This window comes from Sinohyriopsis cumingii, chromosome 1 (assembly GCF_028554795.1).
Source record: "Sinohyriopsis cumingii isolate HCF-2022 chromosome 1, ASM2855479v2, whole genome shotgun sequence".
Lineage (NCBI taxonomy): Eukaryota > Metazoa > Mollusca > Bivalvia > Unionida > Unionidae > Sinohyriopsis > Sinohyriopsis cumingii.
In genome coordinates, this window is record NC_142961.1 from 84,251,444 (window position 1) to 84,268,663 (window position 17,220).

Here is a 17,220-nt window from a genome sequence, read left to right on the forward strand (position 1 = left end):
TGTTAAATTTTTCAAAGCTTGTTGTTTTCACTCTTTCTTGTGTTGCTGTTTATTCGAGCCTAAACACGTAACAATATACAGTAAGGCGAGATCAATTTGTTTGACATAGTGCTAGCATTAGCTGAAAGATGGATGCAAAATACCTGAAATAAAATGCTTTTCCAAAATATGAAATGCTTTCTATTGCAAAAAAGAAAAAAACACAAGACATGAATATGCACCCAAATCATATACAAAAAAAACTTTTTTTAAATACATACATCTTTTACAACTGTTTTCATTGTGACCATTTCAAGATTTGCACTGTCAAGAATCTTCTTAATGACTTCTCTAATTTCTTCATTCTGAAAGAAAAAGATTCTGAATTTTTTTATTTGTGACTTTGTGTTTTCAAATTTTGCTCATTTGCAGAAATCTAGTATTTTTTTAAATTTAAATATATCTGATGCAGAATGTTATGAATAATGCAAAACAAAATCTTACTATATAAAAACTGATTCCTATACAGCAATGCTTTGACACTGGAAGACTGGATGCAACTTTTCATTTATACCCATCCACCCCCACCTAAAATCATCTGTCTGCAATATTTCTAATGGGGAATGTATTACTTTTTACAACTACAAAATCGTAGATTGATCAGTTTATCACTGCTTATCAATTTTAACTAGGATTTCTCATCATCAGAAGAGACAGAAGCTGGCTGTCATATCCCAAGCAAGTTAACAAAACTTTTACATACGACATCCATCATTTGCACAATGCTCAAGCCAGCACCCCAACCCCCCATTTTCCAATGGCTGACGTGAAAGTTGAGCACTTCTGATCTCTACTTATTATCTATGGTACTGCTCTAAAATTTTGTACAAATAAAATTCAATATATGTAACATTTACTAAAGTGTCTTATCAACATTCGGTGCTACTTTAAATGAAGTAAATTGTATGAAAATTCAGACCAAATTACATAGGAGGATCAAACAAAGAGATTTAAAAAAGGTTGTTGTTGTGGAGTTTAACGCCATTTTTCAGCACACGATAGGCTATACGTGGCGCCAGTATTAATGGTGGAGGAAGAACACGGGGAAAACCCCAGAAAGAACCACCAACCCACGAGAAGCTACTGGCAAGCTTTCTAACATACCCACATTGGCTGAATCCGAGACTCAAACCGGCGCATACAGAGGTGAGATGGCAGTGATCTGTAACGGAGAGCGCTTTAGACCACTCGGCCACATGGGGGCTTAAAAAAGGTAACAATGGACAAAACCCAAAATTGCGCTTCCAACAATCTACTGAGCTCAAGCTCTTCCGTTTCTGCCAGGATTCACCACACAGAATATTAACTTCTCCAGTGAGTAACAATTTTCTCCGAAAATATGAAATCTACAAATCATTCATAGCTTCAAGATGATATCAAGAATTAATATGGCTTGCAGAATGTATACACAGACCTGCCAACCCTAACAAGACCGTATCAGTAAGGCAGTTGATTTCTGTAAGATGGACCTGTATTCAGTAAGATATAACAAAATGTGTGTGCTATTGACAAGCTTGTGCACTGAAAATCCAGGTGTCTGATTCTGGGCTGATGCAGCGATGGCAAACATCATGTTCAACTCACAAGTTGGTAAAATTTACTTGAATTTTAATTTCCACCAGTACAGTTCCAAACCGTATGAAACTCAATGGCTTCGTGCCATCTCGCAACTTGACATAATCCTTAAAACATTAAATCTCTTCATTTTTCCTGCCACGTGACATACTCAAATCAACACAATATCCACTAAATGTAACTGTTCCCTTCCCAAGAATCTAAATTATCTAATTCATTCGTCTGTAATATTAAAACATTTTAGTGTCCCTGTCTTCCTGGCCTGTCGCTTGTTGGATGCCATTTAAAACATTTAAAAAAAAGAAGAAGCAAAAGCTTGATAATGCAGACATATTTATCACATAATATTTGCAGTTTAAAGTGTCTGAGGTACTATGGTAAAGTTAGTCTGGTTCCCTAATTCCACTGACTCTAATATAAAACTGATCCAAACCAAACATGAACCTGCTATTATATTATCTGGATTTTACTTCAAACAATCATTTCCATAATTTGTCCCTTTAATCCATAAGTCTGTATTTTAAGTAATTTCGCAAAATTTCTGGCAAAACTGTCAGGGTTAGCAGGTCTGTAAATGTACCTGGGCAACATCAACCAAAGTTTCTGCAGGCTGTATAAAATCATCGAGTTAGTTTCCCCTCATGTGATAAATGCTAGTCGTACCTTTCTACATAATAATTTAGTGTACAATTCTAGTGACAGTAGGCAAAAACAGACAAATTTTCAAAATTCCATGAGGAGGAGGAAATTCGTGCAACTGCAACATATCACAGTACCACTAGTGGACTCCATATTCTGGGAATAGACTCTTCAACTTGGCTTGAAAATTCATTGTCTGCCATTAAGTGAGGGTAGAAACTTGTTTAAAATAGACTGCCACTACCCACCAAGACCCCGTCCTCCATCTGTATTAATATATCAAAGAAAATGTTACACCTGACAATTTATAAGAGCCCTTGACAGTGCTCAATGTAGACTGGAGGACCCTAAAACTGTACCAAAAACCTTGGAAATAAGAAATCTTACAATGAAAATGAGAAAACTAGATCCAAATCACTTCTAAATAAAACTGATCAAAGTAATAGTATAGGTGACCTTAATCCATCATGTCACCTCAGTGTCCCCAAGAAATGAACACTTGCAGGTTATTAATTAATGGATTTTTATTTAGGGTTCTGCAGTCAACAATTATGCAGACAAGTGATTCCATCAGATGATTCCTTAATCATTATCAATGGTGAACAAACAAACCTTATTGCAGAATTTAAAGAGAAAGTTAAAAACTGAGCTAAATACAATAAAATCAAAACAGACTATCGCACCAGTTCAAAAGATTGGCTACATTAGTTGTGCTCTGATACAACAACCAAATCCTGGATGACTTGCATCAGGTGTACCCCCTAGAATAGATGTAGATGCGCAAACGATGAACAACATTCAACAATATCTCTGAGGGAAATTAAATCCGTATCATCTTCCTCAATACTACTCCTTTTCAAAGAAGACACAAAGTGAACCTACAATTATACAACAAAGACAATATTATAGACCTATTTCATAAAACCCAGTGGCTTCTTTTTATCATACTGCTATAGTATTCATCATTATATTCACTTACATTAACTAAAGAAAATTAAAAACAAAAGGACCAGATGACAATGTGTATTTACATAAATTGAGGTTTTTGTGCTAGTGGTCTTGATGTTCTCTGACATGATTATTTATCATGTTCATAAAAGAATGGTTGAAGATGTTTGCTGTTTCATGTACACTTGTAACTGAGTCTCTATTTTAGTCTAATTGGGTAGGCATAAGATTTTTCGGAGAAGTCCAAATTATTTTAGACATTTCCATAATGTGCTTGTATTGGCAGCGCTCCTAATAACTTGATAAAAATAGTTCTTCCTTCAAATATGTTTCCCGATCATATTCATGTAAAGATACAAGCCTGCTATGCTACCTCCTAAATCCAGTCGTATTAAAAAGACAAATTTTTTACTGGTCTTTCTTGTCTATATAATACAAGCAATATCAGCTGCAATTTTTCAAGTTTAGGTAAGATTTATCAAACGTTTCCAATGTTTGAAAATTTATGTAGCATAGAAAATTATTACAAATGATATACATATCCAAAATATTAGAGACATAATTTTGGTCTTCCACAAAAAAAAACTGAAAAAGTTTTAAGTAGGGGGTTTGTTGGTTGTTGTTGGTCCTCCCCCAACGTGGTCTCGAGGGGCAGCACATAAAAAACTGCTACTGGTGCAACTAATGATCATAAAATATATCAAAATAATCATTTGAAAAACTAATAAACTTAACAAAGATGTTCAACTTGACTTCAATAATTTCGCAATATATAGTCACATGAATTGGTTCTCCAATACTATTGATGCTGAAGTTTTTTCATGTGTATGTCAGTGTTCACATTATAAATAAGTCACAATAAGTTCTCAATTTTTACAGCAAATATATTATACTTTTCTCTTTTCATAACAAATCTGTAAAATTAACACCCAAGTACATCAACTATCTACAAATAATCCCATACACTCACTTGTCTTTTTCTCCAACAGACACCTGTTGATATGCCAGTCAAGCTCTTTTTGCGGCTTTGGCAAAGATTTCTTCAGCCTTCCTTTTTGTCACCACTGACTTTTTTTGGGCTCAATGTGCATTCGTTTCTTTTCCTTCTCAATGACAGCCTTTCTCCTTTCAAGCTGGTGCTTGTATTGGCAACATTCAGTGCACATATTCTGACAGAGGGCTAAATCTGTTCTCTCATGCAAAAAATCTTTCTTTTTATTGTAATTAACTGCACTTTTTCCAGATGCCTTCTAAGCTTCAATTTTTCAGTATGAAGCTTCTTTTGTAGGTGCTTTTCCAAACTCTTCCAACTGTAATTACTGTAATTCAGATCTTTCTTGCAGAGGTCACAAAATGCCAGTTACTCTCTTATAAACTGACCAACTAAATTTCCATCAATTTTTTGTTCCAGCCATTCCATTTTCATACTATTTTAAAACCTTTATCTAAACTTTTCATGTCATGCTCTCTAACAACTTGGGACTCCATGTTTTGCAAGCATGCTTCTTCTTTCCATTGCCATCAGTTTCCATTACACGAAGATTCAATGGATGAATTTAAACCTCTGACCAATTAGAATACTCTATACAAGAGTCATGTGCTAACTAATATATGGAATAATTTACAGGGGTTGTTGAGGAATGGGACTGGACAGACCATTTTTTAAAAACGGGATCAGAGATGATATAAAAAAAACGGACTAAATCAAGAAAAATCTGATTCAAGTAAGGAGGAAGCTGATTTTTGCTTTAAAACAGAGAAAAATCATGTTTAAATAAGCATTATTTCTGGGGTTTTTTGGGTCAGTTTATCAAAGTTTGAGAAGAAATGTCAAATAAAATTTTGTATTAAAGTTTAAACTATGTGAGTGTCATTCGTGTATGCATGAGAGGACTTTCCTTTTATGGACTCCAGTAAACAATACTGAAATCTTTTCATGTTCTTTGTTGTCACCCGTTCCTAAAATGCACGGGCAACATAGCTGCTAAGGTCAGGGTACAAAAATACCGGTTTTTGGAACTTTAATGCACATGTACAACATCTACAACCATCGGTGAAGTAGAACAATAACTTAATTATTTTCAAAGACCTCGAGTATGCCCCCCCCCCCCCCACCCCCGTTAAGGTACTTGAAACACTTGGACATGCATAGATCTGCTCTTAATGCAGGGTCTAACAATATTAGCACTGAAGCGAGTATTATGACCTACTTTATATCAGTACCATCTAAATTAATTTCTACATCATGACTATTCTACATTACTTACTGATGGTGGTCCGTCAGATTTTTTCACAAGAGGTTCATCATCTGAACTCTCATCACTTTCGTCTTCATCTGTTGATTCTGTTTTTTTTTAAAAAAAAGGAAAAATACTTTAAAAATGTTCATATCAGACAAATGCACAACCATCTCTCTTTTGTGTTGCCCTTATTTAAATCTGCACAAGAAACTGGCATAAATGTAAAATATAATATCACTGCAGTTCCAAACCCTATGGAGCTCAATGGCTTGATGTTATCTCTCAACCCGAAATAATCCTTATCAAAGTTTTAAATTTCATGCATGACATGGTGACAATAATAATTCTTGCTGTGTGACATACTCAATAAACAAAATTACTACCATTCCTGCCAGTTCCCCCCCCCCCCAAATCTAATTATTCCCTTGTATTCTTCCATACTGACTTAAAAAACTTTGAGGCTTATTGTCCCTTTCTTCCTGAAAATGTCTCCCCTTTGAGGGATGCCATAAAAAAAAAAAAAAAAAAACAACTGCTTGATCGTGCAGATGTTTTGTCTGACAAAATATGTGCTGCAAAGCATCTGAAGTTCTCCTGATTCCCCAACCAATTCCAATGATTCTAACATGACACATGGGTTCAAATCAAATACAAACAAAGCAGTATCCAGATTTTACCACAAACAATCATATTTCCATAACTTTAAGTCTGTATTTTCAGCATCATTTCCTCAAGACTTACAGCAAAATCCTAAGAGTTGGCAGGTATGGGGTCCAACAATGATACAAGGTGGAACAAAATGGAGGTCACTGAAAGCTATGAAGGGTATTGTAAGTGAAGACAGAAACCCTCCTCTACTGCGTTAAAGACCTAATGGAATGCATCTACTGATATAAGAGTAAAGGGAACTCCGCAGGTGAGGTTTTGATTTCCTAAGGATGATTGCCTCCCACACTGAGAAGTCAGATTTGCCAACCCAACTGAAACCTTAGTAGGGCAGTCAAAATATTTCTCCAAGTCAGACTAATTTCCAGTAAGAAGTAACAGAAATGTTATGAACTGCTGTTGTCAATATGGAAATGTGCATTAAAAATGTTCAGAAGTGTGATTTAAGACAAACACAACAAAGGAAAACATTATGATACACTTGAACCTTGATAACCTCCAGTACAGTTTTAGAAAGTGAACTTCCAAACTGCATGGAGTTGAAGGCTTCATGCTTGATCTCTCTTTTGTTTTTTTACTTCCTTCAAATATGATGATGTCAGTCATCTCTCATGCCACAAGATGTACTTGTGAGTATGTGAGAAAGCTTGCCAGTAGCTTCTCGTGGGTCAGTGGTTCTTTCTGGGGGTTTTCCTCCACCATTAATACAGGCCGCCATGTATAGCCTATCGTGTGCTGAAAAATGGCATTAAACCTTACAAAAACAATGGGATGTACTCAAATTAACATACCATGTCAAATCAACATAATTGTTTTCTTTTAAGCTTCCCCACCAATTTCAATATTTTTCTTCATATCTTTATCATAACTGCCAACCCCAGAGCACAAAAGAACCAACTGCTTATGACAAAAATACTGATTTTCATGAAAAAGTACTTATTTTTAAAACTTTAATGTATATGTAACTATGTACAACCATCAGTAAAGAAAGAAAATAACGTAACTATTTAAGGTCAAAGATGCACTCTGCCACCTTCTGAATAGGCACCCAGTTCCCTTCGGGTGCCCATTCAGAAGGTGCAAGAGTGCAATACTCACACTCAGACACAGGCTGTTTATAGAACCTTTCCACACCTTGTTTTTCGTCTTGCACTGATAATCTGAATTCTGTGAGCTTTTTTTTTTTACTTAAGTGTTTTCCTTCTAGCATACAAGTAATCCTTAGCATTACTGTCTGGAAAAAATGCACAATAAATCACTAGCATTACTAAAAAAGGAAAGTTCATTTCTAAAAGAAATTTAGTGAAAAAGCAACAGAAAAGGGGGACATCTGCATTCTCTCCATTAGCTTCTTGACAGAATGATTGGTTGTTAACTTGATCATATCCACTGTCTTAGATATGATACCTGAAATTGTTTGAGCGATCTTCAAATCAAGGAACATTTTTTTTGAAACTATGTGTAGCATGGTCACTGATTGCTTACAGGAGGAGATTGTGCTCTGCATGAAGCACGACCAAAGTGCCTCAGCTGAATGACTGTTGATTCATCCCTATCATAAATAGATTTCAAATAGCTCCTCAGAGGGACTAAAGTCTGCTGAAATTTTGCATAATCTGTACGAGTCTGGGAAGAAATGAGTTTGTGAATATCATCTCTCCTTTCATGCCCTACAGAGAAATCCAAACTGCAAACTGTGCAATACACATGGCTGACATTGATGTGTGATGACCTTGGGAAAGCACAGGCTTTTGACATTATCTTCACTAAACTGTTTTGTCTTTTCTTACTCTGGGTTGGCTTAGAGTCTGATAGTTTAAATTGAAATGAAGTGTTCTGGGTGATGGTGTGAAACTGATCACATGACATGAATTTCGAAAGAGACTGGGAAGGACCAAAACAAACATCTGAGTAATAGCATATTATGTGCTGGAAACTGATCTTAAGTTGCAAATGACAGAAAAAAATGGAACCGACTGAAACAAATCCAGTTATATGCCGGAAATTAATAGTTATAAACTACGGTGAAGAATTCTGAATGCAGTCAGTGACTCATAAACTTCAAAGTCTGGTCTGTGATATAAAACTTACATGTGGAAACAATTAGGACCCTTTCCTGCAACTATGCTTAAACTTTGCATGCAAGACACACAAAAATGAACAACAGTGAAAAAAAGAGAAGTCATCGTATAACTGTTGTGCCTAAAATTCAGCGGCAATTAGCTCTGATCTAACAACATATAAAACTTAAAACATACCAATTTTGGCCTTCTTAGCTGCTTTTTTTGTCTCCTTTTTCTTAGGTTTTTCCTTCTTTTCCTCCTTTTCTTTCTTAGGTGTTTTTGTTACTTTTGCTTTCTTCTTTGGAGGTTCCTGTTAAAAGTTAAAATACATTTTTTTTTTAATATGACAGTTTTTCTTTCTATCTGCATTACTGCAGAATAAATATGAGCTAAATATTTCACAACTTTATTCAATGCAGTCAAGCTACTGCACTTGAACTTGTTCATCTCTAACATGAGGAGCAATTATCTTGAATATTCATTTGAGTTAGGGTGTGTGTGATTTGGATTTGTAATGCAGCTTTAAAAATTTTCAGTCATATCACTATGATGTCTGTAGTGCGAGTTTATAGTGATGCCTAGCACTGGCGCATCATGCCACAGACATGTAGCACGATGTGACACCCAGTCACATTATCCTGACACCAGGCAAGGCAGCTGTTAGTACAATTTTTGTTAAGTCTTTGGTAAGACTCGACAGGGGATCGAACACATAACCACCTGTATCTGAGATGGACACTCTAACCACTAGGCCACCATAGTGGTCCGTTTGAGTTAGGCAGTATAAATGCAGGGATCGTCCTGGGCTTCGCCAATGTCGCAAATTGCGATTTTTTTTCCTTATTGGCGACAAAAATATCCCATCTGGCGATTCTTTTGGCGACATACTTTTTGGTTATTTAATTTGTACATACAATCATGGATTTGGACTGAATAAATTTAAAGCCAGAACGAAAGGAAGCCACAAACTTGACTAAGCAATGCATTGGAATCAATCTGTTACACAAACGATCCTTTGTTCTTATTGACAACCCTATCTTTACAGTGCATTGTTACATCATAATCTGCCTATGCTGACATCTGGGCTGAGTACTGTATGTTGCGATACAGTCAATCATGCTACCGCACTATACCTACAACTGACCGACTTCTGAAGACGCGAATAGAACAGATATAATTAATTGTATGGCTAATCATTCTGTTTTTTTTTTTATACATATACCAATACAATAGTTTTGCTGAATCTTCATAGAAAACTGATAACCTTTGAAGTACCGACTACTGTGTATAAATACAAAACAAATGGAAAAAATCTCAATCACAATTACATCTGTCGCCAGTGCAGCATTTTACTCATTGATCTTTTTCTTTTGTCATCAGTCCCGTGTTACGGCTGCAGAGACTTAAACTCCGCAACAAGAAATAGCAAAAAAAAAAAAAAAAAAAACAAACCAGTTTTGCATAATTAATAATAATTATTTATTTCTCAAAATACAGGAGTGAAAGAATCCCTAAATTGGGTGTGAATTTACGCTTATATATACGGTCCAATATTGCCAGGTGTTGACTCGTGTAAGTTTCATTCGTGGGAATGGAGATCCTATTTTTCTTGTCGAGAAAATTTATACAGCATTCAGTGATCATTCTTGGGATTTAGGAAGCAATTCGCTACAAGCTTTGTGAAGCTAGCCATGGGGGGGGGGGGCTGCTGAGAGACTACTGGTGTCACCTGTCAGCACTGAGGACTGAACGTGGATTCAGTAAGATGAACCTCATAAAAACTGACATCAGAAATAAGTTCTGCATCTCATCTCTCGAGAATTTAATGAGAATCAGCATGTACAGATGTGAAAAATTAGACTTTGAAACTGCATTCAACAAGTGGGCAGCCCTAAAATCGCGACGGATCTTCATGTAACACTTTGTAACATTTTGTTAATGCTTGTTGTAATTAAAGTATTAACTAATCCATCTTTTGTAATTTTCATTGCCTGTTACATTAATAGACTAAATTAACACTTGGAAAAATGTACACTACTTTTTTTGGCGACACTTTTTGAAAATTGGCGACAAAATATTGAGGTTGGCAATTATTTTGGCGACAGCTTTTTGAAAGCCAGGACCATCCCTGTAAATGTTAGCACAAACATAAGGCAAGATCTTAATTTTTTGTCTGTTCATGTCTTCCTACATCCTGCAGTACAAGTGCAAAAAAAAAAAAAAATCAAAACATGCATATACAGTACGTGTATATTGGATTATGGAATATCCACTCAATCCAGGGAACATAGACACTGGGACAAGGGATTAAGTGTCCACTATGAAAAATTTAAGCCCATTAGATCTGGTGGACATCCCCTAAGTCTAGTGGACCTCCATCACACATTTTATTTAAGTCTTGTTTGGTTTTTATTGTACCCCTCACAAAAACTCCAGAAAAAAGACTAGAATTATGAGCAACTATGTGGCACCTCTTAATTCTAAACCGAATATCTGAACGTTGTCTAAATCTAACATCACTATTTTTAAACAATGTTTATGTCCTTTTTAACAAATCATTTCCTTCTTACCAAACTTTAGATTGGAAGAAGCGCAATTTATAAGTGGCAGCATTGACACTTTAATGGAAACTTGCTCAATTGAGTTTTAAAACATGCACGCATGCACAAACTTACATGTGTAATTTATCAACATGACAAATAAATCAAGCATAGTCCAGTTAAGCAAAGAAATATCACATTGAGTCTTGACTATCCCACTCCCACTTGGTACCAAAAATGTGGGGTCCTCATGACCCCTTAATATATTACAATAACAGAAGCCATGTCGCTTCTCTAATTCTTTCTGTAAGAATACAGTACTTGGGAAGTACTTCTTTTTTATATATCCTTCAAAATTCCCCATAATAAAAAAATCCGGTTAGATTTCCATGATCTATTCTTGGGAACTTAATGTCACCCACACTAATACAGTGTGAAAATGCTGAACAAAACTTGCTTTTAAAACTTTCCCTCATAATGATTAATTTATTACTACCTCCACTTCAGATTCCTCCTCTTCCTCTTCTTCCTCCTCCTCATTTTCTTCCTCTTCTTCCTCCTCCTCTTCCTCCTCTTCTTCATCTTCCTCCTCCTCCTCATCCTTTTCATCTCCCTCTTTTTTCTTTTTTTTCTTTCCTTCTGGTTTGTTTTCCTTTGCCTTCTTTTTGGATCCTTTCTTTTTCTCATCAGACTTTCCTTCAGAATAGATTTTACAACATAATAAACAACTTTAAAACAAAAGCATGATGACTTCTTGTATTGAGTGCTGACTTATTTTGAATAAAGAGTCAGTGAAAATGGATAATACATATGTTTCAGACACCTTTAGTGACCATCTAAAATGTGCTAATTTCAAACGTGTTCTTACTGGCTTTCATCCCTAAATAAAGAAAAACGACAAACTGTTCTTAGCTTAGATATTATTATGTCCATCACATGTGTTTGTCAGACGTACTAATATAACTCTTTGGTGAATACATTTCCTATGAGATGCATGAAAACAAAGTTTGTTTATATACATCTAAGAATTCTCTAAGGAAAAGTTGTGATGAACTCTGTTAATGGATATTCATCTTAAAAATGTCACTTGGTAAAATGAGATAATTGCTTCTATATAAATACATCAGTTTTTAAAGTGAGCTGTAAAGATATTTGACATTGTATATCAATTCGACTAACCCAATAATAGAATTACCAAAATTACAACATATACTTGCTATATCAATGAATTGGATTGTTGTAACCCAAATGAATTGTCCTGATATATGTATTAGCAGATGCATTCTAAATGTACATAACTACATGAACCACTGAGCTAAAACCAATGTCAACTTACCTTTTCGTTTAGACTTCGGAACCTTTCGTCCAGAATCTGTTGGCTTAAGCAAAAATTCCATGAGCCTGTCAATCATTTCTTCTTTCTTACCACTTCTTGGGATATCTAATATATCACACATGAACTTGATCATAACTGTTGTATATGACCTGTACAATGACAAATTCAAATTAAAATCAAACTGGTCGAATCAAATGACTAGTCCAATGATTTAGAACATGACTGGAATTAGAAGTAAGGAAATCAATTATCAGAAGCTTAAAATGAACATTACTTTGGGGTTTTGTTTCAAAACTATAGATATAGAATGGATTTGGAACATGTACAAGAAAATTTAAGGAAAAAAAAAGAACATTATAAATAAATATCTAATGGAAGGACATGCAATATTAACAATCCTAGCATGATCAATGTTGAGCAGTGTTTAAAAATATTAATCATGTAAAGAATATTTTATGCATCCTCAATAATGGAAGAAAGTCTTGCTCATTTGCTCAGCACTAGTTCAGCAAGTAAAGAAGTTCTAGCACATAAGAAAATTATCGATTCATTAAAACTAGATGCCCTACTTCATTAAACATCACTCCTATTGACAGTCATTTCAAACTTTCTGATTTGCCAACTCTACCTGGCCGCATAGACTACAGATCATGCATACAGGATTCTTTGTATAAATCACATGGCATAAGAAGCCATTTACTAGAAATGATACCATGATAATTAAGCTGAAGGAATGGAAGGATATTAAAGAATTAGCTGTTAACATTGGCCATCTCTACACAAAACAAAGGGCTTGAAAAGAGCAATACTTACTTTGAATTTAATGAATTTTTCCGTGATTCGTACTCTTTGTCATTTTTCCCAAATGGAAATCCACTGAATTTCCTCAAGTTCTTTTTAATTTCAAAGGCCTGCAAATAAAAGAGACAAGTTAATAGAACAAAATCTGAAGCACAAATCTCATTTAAGAGTAATTAAGCAGAATACATTTTTCCTGATCAAATTTATGGAAGAATAAAAGAATGCTCTTTTCAGAAAGTCATAGAATAATTTAAAGTTGGATTTTGGGAAAATTCAGTTCATAAAAAACTAGACAAGACTGTTTAATGGTAGTTCAATTTTCTTGAAAATTTGAGTCTAACAATTGTAACGTACATGCAAACTTGTTCTTTTGACATATTAATTCTCAAAATTATACTTGTAACACAAAAATTTACTTCTTTATGCACATCAACACCACAACCACATCAAAGTTCAGTCTACCCAGTTAAGAAAACAAGTCAGGAATGTATATATATAAGATCTTGCAAGTGAATATCAAGTAACTGACAGGGCCTCCCATGGAAATATTTTTCTTTGTGCCAAGAAAATCACCAAACTTAAGATTTGGAGCCACTTTTTAGCCATAGGAGCCATTTTTATGTCATGATGCATGGACTTAAGTAAATGCGTAATATTATATTTTTAATCTATATAAACATGACAATAAAACAGTTTTTACATGTTTTTATTCCATTTCAAAGCACAAGAATAATTATAATAAATATAACAATATCATTATAAGCATGTGAAGTTCAAGGTATAGCATATGAAAAGGAAGAATAAGAATGTTTCTTTATAAATGATAGTACAAAATACTGCTAATCTTTATGAACAATGTCACTCACACTTCATCAATATCCACATTATTTTTTCCCCCAGACCATTTCTTAAATGCCTTCCTGAAATCAAAACTCTCAACATTGGGCCCATCAAGTGAAATTCTCTTCAAATGTTTCAGAGTAGATATACCAATAGAATTTCTTAAGTTTGTTTTGACCAGATTCTGGCAACTGAACACCCTCACAGTTTGCAGCAGAAATAGGGGCAAGAGTTAACCTGGTAGCTGCCTCAGATGCAGCTGGATATAAATCTTTGTTTTTCAGAGCTAGATTAGCCATATTATTTGGGCTTGATAAAGACTTGTTTTATAAAGTAAATTTTTCATTCATATAAACGACTCTGGCCCTTTACAGTCGACAATTGGCATCCTTGTAGCAGCATCCTGTGTTACTCAGTTAAGTTTAGACCACAAAAACGTGTTACCTAAGTAAATAATCTCTAAACACTAAGCAGTCCCAAATGCATCTCACACTCAGTTTGCAATTAATATAAATTAACAACACTTGTAAATGACACTGAATCTTTTTGCCAACCTGTTCAATGATAGAGTATATCCCTCGGTCATTCCTTATTTCCTACTAATCACATTCAATTGTTTCTCAAAACCGATTGACAGCTTGCAGTTAGCTGCAATCATGTTCAAAAAATGTCTTGTAACATCTACAGACATAATCCAGTGACTGCTGCAGATAGTGAAAACAGGTATCAAGTGGCCAGTCACTTATATGGATGAAAAATTAAAAATTGACGTTATACAAATTTGTTACCAGCAATTTTCGCACCAGTACAAATAGCACAACTTTCAAAATTCTTTCTCAATGTTGCCAAATGTGATGCCCTTCCTGTGTTAAAATATAACTTGCCATTTATAAACACCCTGTGTATATGACAATGTTTCAGAGCGACATGTATGCAAAAACTAAACACATAACCCATCAAGGGAAAAGTGCCATTATAAGCCATTTGTTTGGAGCAAATAATGGTTTAATTTGTGCCATAGTAAAGAAAAAAAAACTGAATTCCCACATTAATGCACTCTAGAAGCAATATCCTCACTATGTATACATACTGATCCAGCCCTTTTAAATATCAATCGGTGTAAGGGTTTCAAGTCATCGGCAAGCGTTCTGTTCAGTTTGAAATCAACTGCAAAAAGAAATTGTCATCAATTAGTCATATTAAATGTTGAACTAAAAAACAGGCAATGTGCAGATATGACAATGATTACCCTCACTAACTGCACAAGTGGTGCAAATGAAACAAAAAATACCAGCACAACTTAAAATCAAATAACTGTTTACCTAATATTAATTAAATCAACCAAAAAACAAGAGACATGGGACTAAGAAATATACATAATTCATATGTCACACTTTTAGAAGCAATGAGAACCAGTACAATTTATAATTTACTGGTTCTCTAGCCCCCTCCCCCATTACTATGAAATTAAAATTGATTCATTATCAAAGAAGTGGAACTATATACACCACTCCCTCAATAACTCGCACCCTGATAACTCATGAACCTGCTCATAACGCGGGGTCAGACATGGATTCCCTTTTGTAAAACCAGAAAATACCAACAAAAAAAGATCCCTTTTTCTTAAAACTTAAAGAAAATAGCAATCAAAATTGGTAACTGAAACATCGATATATTGCTCGTTTTCTTTCCAAACAACATTCTTAGTACACCAGAATTAAAGATATTCAAGGAAATTTTGATCAATGAAAATGTCACTTAGTCTAGTGTAGGCAGTACACTAATACCTAAATACAAACAATTTCTGTTCAGTGAAATTTGTGTTTTAATTCTATCTTTTAATTCCTCTTAAGTGTAATCATAAATGCAATGTGTATTTAGAAGTAAAATGCATCAATCTACATAATGGCTATGTTTTGATAACTGACTTGAGAAAGTATTTGTTGTAGTGTTGCAGTGAATTAAAGGCTGGCCTCCTTTGTATTATCACGTTAATTATGTCTTTTGAATCAAATAAAGGAGGTGATTAAAAGAAAAGTTAAAAGACACAAATCTAGCGGCCCCAGTCGTATGAACTCACTTCATGAATCAATCAAACACTGTTAAAAATATTATTGTGTATGTAACATAAACTACCTTAAATTAACTAACTCATTCATAAATGTGATCAAAGATAGCAAGGCAACCAAGCTAAAAGAATACTTCATAAAATAAAGAGCTTGGTTTTACAGATACAGACCATTGTGGGCAAAGACATTTCAGACAATTCCTGAACTGGCACTAAGACATATCCTCAAGGATGATAAAAAGTTTCACTATTTCTTCCCATGAAATCACAACATCAATAATGTACTAATTAAACAAATCAAATATTGAGTTTTGACGTAGACAATTGTCTCGCAAAATAATGTCGCTTGTTTTTTGAAAAAACGTAATCTTGTTTGGTTATGTATCAACAGTTTGTCTAGTTCCTTGCTAACAGACTCCCAATTTGGCAGGATACTATTAAATACACTCTGGGAACCAGAGTAATCAACAAAACAAAAAGTAGCGACGTAATACACAGATGTTTTTGCGTATATGTGATGGTTGTTGAAACCATCATTCACATGTTGGACATTTTGAAAACAAATGATATGCAGAATAACAAACAACTTCATTAAAAAAAGCACATTATTAACAATTAATATCAAAGTGATTGTAAAACAAAGATTATGTCATCAAACAGCCTAGTCACCACCACCCCCTTTTCAGTTTTCTCGATGTTTAAGTGGATTTTTTAAAACAAATTTGGGAGGTCCCTCTGTAACTCATGCCCTTGCTTATAGTGCGGTCAATGATTGTGGCCCTCGTGTGCGATTATCAAGGGAGAGGTGTATATGAATTTTTTTTCCACTAACAAAACACAAACTTTCTTATTTTCTTTCAAAAAGAAAGAAATTAAAATGATTATCATCAGTTAATTTTTTCATTTTACAGGCAAACAAAACTAAGGTCTAAAAGTATCCACCAGGAAACATTCAAATAAGACAATGGGCTCTTAAAGTCTATTTAAGTAATCGCCAGTTAAAATGAAACTTGTCTGTATAATCCAAACTGAAGATCCAATTGTTCTGCCAAAACAGGCACACATTCACCTCACTGTCAATACTGTTGGTTATGTTTTGGGACAATTTATCAACTGTATAATTAAGAAGTCGTAAACGCCTGAATTCAATATTTTTTCACTAGAATCTTTCAAATCTAGATTTCCAAAAGTTATCAGAAGAAACGTAATAATAGTGAAGGACTTAAAAATCACTAATCAAGCTTGTTCCTCAACACCCAAAGTAAAATAATTTTTTTTTGGTATATGTCAAGTGAACTAATGGATATCAATTTTGTTACCAAAGATGACCTTCAATAAATTTTTTTATTTAAAGGAGGTTGAAATAAGTAGATTTGCCTGTCATAAGGGTCTGACTTGGACATCTAATTGTGAAAAAATTGGTGGTAATTTCAGTTGTAAAATACTGCACTGAAAAATCAACTAA

General features: G+C 34.4%; 1 protein-coding gene across 1 annotated transcript in view; it reads right to left on the reverse strand.

Moving 5' to 3' along the window:
* Window positions 1–17,220, reverse strand: part of LOC149807258 (protein DEK-like) — a 46,177-nt gene that overhangs the window by 10,607 nt on the left and 18,350 nt on the right. The window contains exons 4-10 of the mRNA XM_089964123.1: window positions 14,778–14,854; window positions 12,860–12,957; window positions 12,047–12,195; window positions 11,207–11,406; window positions 8,366–8,480; window positions 5,469–5,545; window positions 261–344 (exon numbers count right to left, since the gene is read on the reverse strand). Coding sequence (XP_089820249.1) covers window positions 261–344; window positions 5,469–5,545; window positions 8,366–8,480; window positions 11,207–11,406; window positions 12,047–12,195; window positions 12,860–12,957; window positions 14,778–14,854 — 800 coding nt within the window. The remainder of the gene's footprint in view (window positions 1–260; window positions 345–5,468; window positions 5,546–8,365; window positions 8,481–11,206; window positions 11,407–12,046; window positions 12,196–12,859; window positions 12,958–14,777; window positions 14,855–17,220) is intronic.